This window comes from Monomorium pharaonis, chromosome 10, assembly GCF_013373865.1.
Source record: "Monomorium pharaonis isolate MP-MQ-018 chromosome 10, ASM1337386v2, whole genome shotgun sequence".
Lineage (NCBI taxonomy): Eukaryota > Metazoa > Arthropoda > Insecta > Hymenoptera > Formicidae > Monomorium > Monomorium pharaonis.
The window spans coordinates 7,289,489-7,300,993 of record NC_050476.1 but is presented as its reverse complement, the minus strand read 5'-3'; the positions used below and the strand labels follow the sequence as shown (position 1 = coordinate 7,300,993).

General features: G+C 47.4%; 1 protein-coding gene across 1 annotated transcript; it reads left to right on the top strand.

Moving 5' to 3' along the window:
- The first annotated feature begins 114 nt into the window (after nt 1–114).
- On the top strand, nt 115–5,873 carry LOC105828346 (kin of IRRE-like protein 3). Its single transcript, XM_012666621.3, has 6 exons — nt 115–927; nt 2,273–2,433; nt 3,166–3,376; nt 3,801–3,951; nt 4,471–4,619; nt 5,421–5,873. The coding sequence occupies exons 1-6, from the start codon at nt 840–842 to the stop codon at nt 5,519–5,521; spliced, it is 861 nt and encodes a 286-aa protein (XP_012522075.1). The 5' UTR covers nt 115–839; the 3' UTR covers nt 5,522–5,873.
- Nucleotides 5,874–11,505: the final 5,632 nt, after the last annotated feature.

Below are 11,505 nucleotides of genomic sequence, written 5' to 3'. Positions count from 1 at the left end.
AATAGCGAATGCGCCGTAAATCGCTTTATCCGCGAACGCTTTGCGAACGGCTAGAAGAGATAAGTCGGATAGAAGCTCTCCGTGCTTCGGAGTGAGATCGGCGTGTACGTACGTCGATCGCCCCGGTAAATCGTGATAACGTACGACCGCGTTAGTCGTCGCGGGAGTCGCGCGCGGTCACCGCGGGATAAATACGTCTCACCGGTTAAGGGAAATCGCATCCGATGCCGGGAACCTCTCGGCGCAATCGCACGTGCCCCGACGATGGAACGGGCAGGCGCCACCGTGCCAGGATTTCCGAGCTTTTTCCCATCCTCCGCGAGGAGCGAAATTCAGTGCTCGGCCCGCAACCGTGTCGCACCGCTCCCGATCGCTTCGACGCTCCGTGCGATCGCGGTTGGGTCGCGTGGAGAGACGCGCGAGCGTGTGTTTGTGTGTGTGTGTGTATGTGTGCGCGCGATCGTTAGCGATCGTCATTCAATTCAAGTGATCTTCGTAGATCTTGCGCGATGTAATTTTTATTAACAACGATAATTTCCAAAATAATTTCCCGATAGTTTTAAGAGCGTGAGAGACCGGCCGATTATGCTCGGGGCGATCTTTCAGTTTTACCGCGAGGACAGCGGAAACGATCTCGCGGTAACGTGAAAGAGAACGAGAACAAACGGAACGAGCGGTAGTGACAGCATTATGCCAACGAGCGGCGTGTTCCCGCGGGTGCTTCACGAAGGGTCGCGAATAGAGAGCGATCGTTCGGATCGGATGGTGGTGGGCAGGTCGCAGGTGTCGGGGGCGGAGCGGCGCGTGAATTAGATCGAGAGATGTGCGCGAAGTGAAAGATGGTCCCGTTCCACGGCATGGCCCTGCTGCTCCTGGGAATCGGATACCTGTTACACGCGGAACCACTTCACAGCGAACGCGGCATCGGTAAATGTCCCGTGCTTCCTCCCCCTTGGCCCCTCCTCTCACCTCCGAGAGCCCACTTCCGGACTCGACACCCCTTTGTATCCGCTCCACCATGTAATTTGAGTTGCGCCCCGAAGTAATTTCGATCGTGCGAGGCATCGACGCACGAGAGTAGTGGCGTAAATCATTTTTATTATCGGATTCGTCTCGCTCTCGGGCGAAGAGTATAAAAACGAAAAAGCCTTTCGTTCGTATCGAAGAATGAAATATTTCGGCGTGTCGCTCGCAAAAGTCAAAGATGAAATTTGTCACTATCTAAATTCAATAAAAATTCGATTTTACAATGTTAAATTTTTCATATCGACTTTTTTAATCAAATATGGCAAAGTTTTTTATGTTAGGGTTTTTTCATCAATTGTAATCGGAATGAAGCTTTGTAAATGGTAATTATTTAGTTCTGTATGATTAAAACAATTTTTTTATCTTATATATATTTACGTTCTTTAGTATATAAACGACAATAGAAGATTAATTAATCACAATTAGTGTTATCAAGGAGATACTTTGGAGAGTTATAAGATCCAATATTACATTTTTAGCCTCGGCAGTTAATGCACATGTCCTTTTCGAGCTAAACCTGGAAGAGAAATTAATTAAGAAAGTGATTAAAAGACGTACGGTTTTTAGCAGAAAGTAGAGTGCTTGGAAAATAGAGAGAATAATTAATAACGCTCTTCTATAACGTGATATCTAAATAAAGTCATGACTAAAAAGAGTGAAGATTATGGTTTATTTAAGTATGCTTTCGTAATTCCAGTTTCCTCTACATAATTATAACACTTTGTTACAAGAATAGCGCAATATGTTACGAGCTTATTGTATAACGATACTACTAATTTATCGTAGGTTTATTAAATCATTGTGTGTTTTGCATTATGAAATTGTTCCACTTTGAAATAATGTAATTTATTTTGCAAGCAGCCCAAAATAATATAGCATTATAATAAAAATATTTAGATTATGTTTATTTAAATAAAAGTAATAAAAATCTCGAAATATAAGACTGAAAAATTTTAGCGTAATTATACAATAATGCAACATAATACATGTTACATAATATCATTTTAACCGTACCTTTTTTGAATAATTATTATTTATGAGTGCTGCCGTGTGTAAAATAAATAGTTTACGCATAAATGTTATGAATACTGTATGAAATACTAAAATACTGTATTCAGGTGTTTTTTTTTTTTTACCGGAGACTTTGGATTCATTTTTTTAAACCGCGGTCTGTAATTCTTTTCAGCGAAAGAACGTCACCGAGGAGAATAATAGCATGTCAACACGTAGTTTATGTCTATTTCAGCGCTTTTTCATCTCTACGACGACACGTTCGGCAAAGGGGAAAAGTCGCAGCGCGGCACAAAGAAGACCTATTTTTTCAAAGACACGCCGCAAAAATTAACGGTGGCCATAGGGCAGACCGCCGTCCTGTTATGCCGCGTTAAAAACCTAGGAAACAGAACTGTGAGTCTCACTTGAGCGTCTTACTCGAGCCTCGCTTGATCTCATCGATCTCAAAAGCAGCTCGCGTGCCTGCGATAACTTAATGTGCTCGCGCAACCCTTTCGCTGCTGGCAAGTCAAGCGTAGCGTGTTCATTAGGGTGTTCATTTAGATTCGATAGAGTTACAAAAAAAAAGCCGAGGGGTTCTTCTACACGACGATATCATCGTAATCCGTCGTAATTTTGTTCTTTTTGCTGGGAAGGGTTGGAGAGGGTACATTTGAAAAAAAAAGTGAAAGCATCAGCGTTTTCTTATTCATGAACCGGTGCCAAAAAGTCAAAATCGATATTCTTATCGCTCGGGGCGACTCCTTTAAAAATGAATCGCCGTTACGACAACTATACAGTCATAAAGGGAGGAACGTTCGCCTCCGCGTAGTCTTTTATTTTCTCCGGGAAACCCACCATTTTTCTAACGTTTCAAAATGTTTGGAATGGAATGTAAATTTTCTCCTTGGACTTGTTAATTACGCGTCTTTGTATCTGCAAATTCCCCCGGGGTCTTGACAAGATCGACGGAAAACTTCATTATAATGCGGGGTGAGGAACGAGCGTACGGACGGGTTGAATCAGCAACGGCAGGAGCAACAGCAGCAGTAGCAGCGAAGGGGTTGAGGGGGCCAAACTGCAATTACCTGCGCCTCATTCGCGGCACCTCATGCGCGCGCGCGCGTGTATATGTGTGACCCCCAGGTGTCTTGGATCCGAAAAAGGGACCTACACATCCTGACGTCCATGTCGGTGACTTACACGAGCGACGCGAGATTTACGGTAGTCGGCAATCCGGAGACCGACGACTGGAATCTGCGAATAGATTACGTGCAACCGCGGGACGCCGGCATTTACGAGTGTCAGGTTAATACAGAACCGAAGATATATAGAGCCGTGGCACTGAAGGTTTTGGGTGAGTTTCCCCCTGCGAGCGTAGAGGCGAGGCGCGCGCGCCTCCGCGAGCCCCCATAAATCGCCCGCTTAAAGATCTCTCCCCGGGCGTCTTTCGCGGCCGGTAGGAACCAATTGTTTTAACCCCCCCTCCCCCTTTCTCCCACACAATCCTTTCTGACCGTCCTACGGTGATCACGTTCCATCTCTCGTGCCACCACGACGATGACGACGACGACGACGACGACGACGACGACGACAATTCGCTGAGCTTTTCGAAATGAAGTAGAATCCATTTTCCAAGGTGGAATCCGACGCGGATAGTAATGCGATCTCGCGCGCGTCGTTTCTCAAGTGTAATAAAGCCAATCGCGAGAGCGACGCGCGCGCTCCGCTTCGATTTCTCACTTTTCTCCTCCTCTCGTCGTTATTGCTGTTTCTATCAGATATACAGGCGAGGATCACGGGTTCCCAGGAGTTATACATCAGGAAGGGCAGCACAATCAGCCTGACCTGCATCATTGAACTGCAGGATCTGCCCCCGAGCAACGTGACCTGGTATCACGCCGGTGCGGTGATCGATTTCGACGGTCCAAGGTACGGAAGCGATCGGCGCATTATATACCTTTGTGAAACACACAATTAACCGAAACGAGAATTGCCATTCGTACGGCACTAATATCGCGGTGGGACGGGATAATCGAATCTAATCGGCGTAATCAGTCGCCGGCTTCGAAATTGCTGTGGCGCGCGCGCGCGCGCGCGCGGGGACCGTAAAGCGAAAGGCAGAGCGCGAAGGCAAATGAAAAATCGCCGTGGTTTCCGACGGACGTTTCGCGCGAATGATTCCATTCTCGCTCTCCTCCAAGAGTTCGGTGTCGTCGCGCCGATATCCAATTTCATTTTAACGCGCGCGAACGATCGGAAAATCGGATCGGCGAAACGCGCGGGATGACGCGCTCCAGCGTTAGGCGTCGGGAGACAAACTATGCGCGCAAACTCAAACACACACACATACACACACACACACACACATACCATATACACGTGGATTTTGGTGGAAACTTTCACGAGTCAGTTCTCGAGAGTAAACCTCTTACGTGTTACGTTCGACAGGGGTGGCGTATCGCTGGAAACGGAGAAGGGTAAGCGTGGTACCACCAGCAAGCTCCTAATAACGCGTGCTCAACTTGACGATAGCGGTAATTATACATGCGCTTCAAGTAAAGTCACCCCGGCGAGCGTCATGGTGCACGTGCTAAACGGTGAGCAAAATAACCGACGGCAATATCGGTAAGCGTAGGGTAGAAAGGGGAGGGGGGGGGGAGAGGTTCGCTACGGAAGGGGGGAAGATTGCGATGGCTCATTTCGAAATTCTCCGCTGCTCTGCGATCGAACGAGCCGAGAGGGAGAAAGCGTATAATGTACTACATTGCGAAATTACTCCCCGAGCGTGTTTCGCGATAAGGATATACATTTGTTTTAATTTGCACTCGCAATCTGCTCTCAGATTTTCCGTGCTCTCTCTCTCTCTCTCTCTCTTTCTCCCCCCCCCCCCCCTCTTCCTCTCTTTTCTTCTTGTTCATTACATTAACATATTTGATGCAAACTCTATATTAAAGTATTAATTATGTACCTTGCAACAATTGTTTAATGTAGCGACGAAGCGGGGCAATTTTCCATAACGTAACGCATTCAATAATAGCGTCCGTTCTCCCTCGTTGCGACAATAAATGATACATATGTTGTAATGGAGCTAACGGAAAACACACATTATCCGACCGATAATCTCGATATCTGGATAACGATAAGAGAAATGGCTGATGTACACGCAATTTTTCTCGTCTCTCTTTCTCGGGGGATGACGCCTGACGTTGTAAAAATCCTCGGGGATCTCTCTATGCACCTCTCTTCGTTTCCCCCGTCGACGGCGACGAGTCGTTAACAAATTTAATGTTCGTTAGCGAGCACCCGAGAAAGATTGGCGAGATCGGGACGCGTAAAGGTTCCCGGGAAGGCAGCACAAAAGCGACACCTTAGTCGTCCGGTGTAATTTTCTTTTCCAGGTGAGCATCCCGCTGCGATGCAGCACGGCGGCACCGGTGATGTAAATAGGAGACTCGTCCTGCTCGTCGTGATTTTCCTCGTCGATGCGATGTTCCGGTGAGCGACACGCCACCGACCCCCCCCCCCTTGCGAATTCTTCCCCCCCTCCCCCTCCCACCTCGAATTCGGCATCCCCCGAGGCATCCGCCGCACGGATCGATGCACGCTTCGATGGAGATGGATCGACGATACCATGTGTCCGGCATATGATTTGCAATGAAGCCGAATTGTCCTTTCTTTTTCCCTGTCGCGTGGACGTTTCCGCGCATTAACGCTAATTCAGAATCACTTGTTTGCCGACGATCGGCTCCTCGGACTCTAATAATGATCGCTCAAGTACCCCTACTGCCCCGAGATGTTAAGTACGAATGTAACGTGTATGTAATGTAATAAATCTTTTTGGAGTTACACGACTTGTCTGCTTTTGTGTGAATCACCATTCCCCCCCCCCCCCCGATTATCCGCCGCGACGAGAGTTCCTTTATGCAAAGGTAAGAAGACGTGTGCCGTTGCAAAGGGGAGCCCGGGAGGAAGAAACGTATTAATATCGTAGCGATAATCTTCCAGATTCAATGATAAATTATTAGCGACTTGATTCCGAACTGTCTCTCACGTGCGCACTTTTCAGCCGGGCTCGTCGGGATCGATTATCCTTTTCGTCGCTCGCACGAAATTTCATAGCGTAATAAAACGAAAGGAGAAAATTTACGAATGCACATGGTTTGCACATTTTATCTGGCGCGCGGGAAACGCCGCGGGGCGAGTTCGTTGCAATTGTAACCCCGGCTCAAAGTTGTAAACCGTAGCCGTGTACCTCGAGGAGACCTAACGACCCAATATAAAACCGTGCCAACCGGGCCATCCTAGCGTTAAGTGCAGAAATCGGAAAAGCATAATCCGTAAAAGCGCACTACGCGTGACGCGCATTCGCGCCGCTGTTCGCCGCCGCGCCGGGTCAAAGGGGTTAACGCTGCGCTCTCCTTCTTACTCCGACGGCGCACCGGAGAATCCCCGGAATCGCCGTTACTCGCGCCGATAATGGAACGGCGGGCTCTCACTCCGGGCGGACCGAGGGTGCTTTCCTGGTGCGAGCCGTCCCCCGGGGGGAGCCGCCGGGATCCTGTCCGGTCTCATTTTATGCAAATCGCGCGAGGGAAGCATCCGTTAGGCGTCCCGCCGCGTAGCGTAGTCGCCGTCCGATGCAAATTCATGGCGGACCGTAACGTCGATCTCTACTACTCGCTCTATCGCGCGGTCCACTTTCCCCCGCTCTCGTGCGCTCGCGAGGGGAAGAGTAAGCTCCGCGTGACGTGGACCGTCGCGATTGGAAGGATTGGATTCGTTGACGTGCCGTTTCGTCAAATTAAGAGAGGAAGATAAACCGAACAAAAAAAAAATAAAAACTCGCTGCAGATATAGTATTGAAAGATGACGGGGGCGTTACGTGCGCGGCGTGATGCAAATGGAATCGGAAAGCTTCGACGTTCGTCGATTAACGCGGGAATATTCGTGATACTTTAATGGGTGTGGTTCGAGCCACTTTTTGTTTTATTTTTTATTTTTTTTTTTTCGTAATCTATCGAATATATATAAAGTAGTAAAATCTATCGCGTATAAGAAATTTACGACGGGAGTTATACATGTAGCGGCAAATAAATATGTTTCAGAAAGATTTAGGAGGCACATTAAAAAAAAAAAAAAGTAAAACCGGATGAGAGAGAGGCTTCTCTTTCCGCGCGCGAGTTTGGCAACGTTTCGCAAACTTCGTTTGCAAATTTGCGCCTTTCGTCGCAACAGCCGGGAAACGTCGGTGCGACGTGAGAGAGAAAGAGAGAGAGAGAGAGAGAGAGAGAGCCTGAGAACCGAGTTCCATCCCCGGAGCATAAGAGAATTACGTGAGATCGCGCGAGTTAGGTCGGATGATCGAATTTTTGAGCGCGCTCGAGCTATCGCCCGGCACGAGTATCGCCCTAATGAACGAGTTTACGACGTAATCGCGTGAAGCTTTTGAGCGCAAAGCAATTTTCCCGGATATTCCCGCGGAAAATCCCGACGCGCGCGCGCGCGCGCCGGTGGTTCCCGCAAAAGCCGCGAAAAACCCATTGCCCCGAGTCTCGCGTAATTGGTGTTGCGACACCACCGCAATTCTCTATCGCGTCTCATTCTCGCGTCTCGCGCGCTCATTGTCGCGCTTTTAGATCTTCAACACCTGGAGAATAAAAGGCTCGCAGTGACGGGTGGAAAACGTGGGCGCGGGCGCGAAATAAGCTGCTTTCCGCGTAGGCGGGATAGAGAAACTACTCTCTTTCGACGGTAGTTTGCGTCGAAGTTTAATCAATAACAATGTTGTTTGGCGCTGGTCGCGCTCGCCCGCGCGCGATCCGGCTTGCGAATGGGTACGTGAACCGTATAAACCATGCGAAGCAAGTTGAATTATTCGAGGAATGCACTATACACGCAAATGCAACTCCTTTATTGAGGAGTTTCGCCCGTAGCCGAAGCCTTATAAACGAAAGGACGTATGTGGTGTGTCCGTATACAATATAAAAGAATGGGGGGCATAGGGTGGGATAGGGGGAGGGGGGGGGGAAGAGGCGGCAAAACGCGCGCGCGTTTGTAAAGAAACGGAACAGAGAATTCATGGCTGGCTCTTCTTTTCGCGTCCGATTCACAGAAATCTAGGCTCCGCCGCACATAATAGTCCGCGAAACCGTTGCCAAAAATAGCGTACAATAGCGCACGGAGATCCGAACGAGCGAGCGAGCGAGCGAGCGAGAGAGAAAGAGGGATTAGCATTGTTGAGCGTGCGAAGTTTAGTCGCGGAGATACTTAACGCTTCGAGCTGAACAGCTGCGAGGAGGATTACGTCGGTTGGATTTCAATCTTTTCGCCGAAAAGATATCGATTTCAAATCGGCCGACAAGCACCTGGACGAGTGTCTAGTTGAAAATGCCGCGAATATCTTTGAAATCGTGTCGACAATTCGCTTCTAAAACATCGATTCGGTTCGCGGTTAACGATCGACCCGACATGAGAAGAGGGGGAGGAGGGAGGAATAAACGTCTCGCAACGCGTTCCGATTTTTGTCGGTTCTTCGGGAAAAGGGGGGAAGAGGAAGGACAGCGGTATTATCTGCGGATGTCAAATGCGCGGGAGAGCGAGAGAGGAAAGTTTCGGGGGTTGAACATCTCTAAGAATTTCGCTAAGAAACTAAACCGGGCGGCTGTGTTGCCGCATTAGATGCTTGTACGGGAACGGAGTTTTATCGAGTTAGCCAACGAGTTTCTGCGACACGTTCGTAAAAGTTAGCCGCGTAACTGCTGATCATCCGGGAAATTCCGTCGATTGTTTATCCAATCCCCGTCTGCTTTTACCGAGTCCGGCTGGAAAAGAGAAGGGAAACAAAACAAAAAAAAAGGCGCAAAATTCCGAACTTTCTCGCTCGTTCAACGAAAGCGGAACGGCTCATTTGCCTTTATTGCACCTCTGTATGCACAAAGTGGAACGAGTGGCCGCGAAAAAAGATTCGAGAGAAAATTTGCAGTTTACTAAAATTATAAACCTACATTCGCCAAAATAAAACGCCGTCAAGTGACGACACACCACCGCCGTCACCGAGGCACAGTCTTGTTGGAGCTTCGGTTTATGATAACCTACGATAATAATGACGTCGTTGTAATGCAAATCGTAATCACGACGGCATTAATTCGTGATTTCGTTAGCGGTCGGCGTTTCCCGACAACGAAACCCCCGGCGTACGCAAGATGCTTTCATGCACGCGACGACGTATCAAAGTATCACGATCACTGGCCCTATCGAATCGCGTTAGTTGCATTACATCGATCGCGGGGAGGGGGTGGGTGATTGGAGGGGGGAGATCTCGTTTATTCCCTTCGGATGTTCTTAATATTCGCTAAAGTATATGAATATTGCAGCGATTACTAAATAAATCCCCCGGCGAGGTGTTTTCAGCATAGTTGAGCCGAGAGAGAGCGTAGGTAAATTTCCTTTAGTTTGTCAAAGGAAGTACTTAACGTTCTACCGTTCAAAGCTTAGCAAAGCTCGAGGGCGTAACTCCTCTTATATCGATCGCGGTGTTTGCAACGGCACAAGCGTCGGATAAACGTGGTTCGTTTGTGGTGCGGGATCATCTGCAATTGACAAACCGTGTCGATGCCCAACGATGCCGAACCCGCTCGATATCGATCTCGATCGGACACTTAACGGTGTCGTCGGAACATAGCCGATCCGAGACAGCAACCGGAGAGCGAGACTCGCAAGAATGCATGTTACACCGGGGAATGATGCTGCCCGGCGCAGAACTCAGCACTTCTCGTTGCCGTTGTGCAAAGTAACGTAATAATAAAATACAAAGTGTCGCGCGGAATACAAATATTTTCAGTGAAAATAAAAATGTAGCAAAATGTTATTTTTATTTCTCCGTAACTTCTACAAATCAAAGTAATTCCAGAGATGTTACGAGAAGAAAAAGAAATTTTTACATTTGGCTGAGAGATCCTTTACATTCACTGTGTATTTTATTATTATGTTTGTAATTATAATTTATCATAATTAGTGACCATAGACGTCACTTTGCTAAATTGATTTAATATTCTCGTGGAACCGATATTGGACATTAAGGAAAATGAAACTGTCATCCAAAAGGGAAACGTTTAAAGAGATTTGGTCACAGTCCCACTTGAACCGCGCCCGGACGTTTCTGGCGGGGTAGGATTTATCGCGACGTAGCGCACGTAATTATTTGCCGAAATTGCTCGCGAAACTATCCGCGGACGGAGATTGCAATAATTTCCTCTTTTCAACGACGCAGCTGAAATTCTTTTGACGAGCGTCCTTTGTTCCGCGGCGCGGTTCGCGACGGTCCCTCTACTCGGGGACAATTCGTTTATGTCACTTGTCACTGGAGGCTACTTAGAATGAGTAAACACCAGAGTAAACAGGACGCTTCGATCCCACCATCAAAGAGTAAATTATGGCAAACTCTGGCCCAAAAAATAAGCCTCAGATTACCGACGGATACAGAGGTAAAAACGCGACCGAATGTATCAGAAGTAAACAAAAAAAAAAAAAAAACAACCGTGATGTCAGGTTAGCAATTATGTAAGCGTCACGTATATTTGAACGGAGACAGCACATCAGTTGCAGAATAAATAGGCCGAGCGCACAATTAATTTTGCAGCTAAAAGTGTCGGTCCTGAAAATAATGTTTCTGCATGCCAGGCGCATCCATCTTATTTTCGTTCCCTACTTGCCACCCTTCTTAATGCAATATGTATTCCTTATCGATTTAATATTTCTAGGACGCGAGAAAGTGGCGCGAAAGCTATAAATATTTAAATCAATCAGAGGAACGAAGAAATTTATGCGAGAAAACTGCTTATATATATATTTTTTTTTTCCTTTCTTCTTTTTTCCGCTCGGAGCATTATATCGAGCGTTACGGAGTATCGCCATGGGATCTGAAATGGTACGTGTTTCTTATTTCCGGACACAGATCCAGACCAAAAGAAAAACGCTGTCGAAGCTTTCTATGATTGGTTTCAATGGGGCTGGCATACTCTTTCACAGGCGCGGCGATCGACTTAAGGTACGTTCCCCAGCGCAGCGGAATAAATTGGATGGATGCAAATAAATTGAGTGAGCGCGGAAAATGAACAAGTTTTAATACAGGTGAATCTCGAGGCGCCTGAAGAATCGTCTCGCTCGTTCTTGAAATGAGATCTCCCGAAAAAAAAAGAAAATTAGATAAAAACTTAACATAATATTTGAGGGGGTGGAGGACAGGGAGGGAGGAGAGGCACAAGCCTAGAGGGAAAGGATCGCGACTTGATGACGTGATTTCGACTAACGGTGTACCGAGATTTTAGAAGAACTTTGAAATTTTATCTCTACGCGTATTTTTTTTCGATATCACGAGTTTTATGACTCTTCAACACCGCCGGCAACTTCTTATGATCTGGCGCGGTCGTTCCCACGGTCGTTTCATTTATTATCTCGTCGGTTGAATCTTACCGCTGATTTATT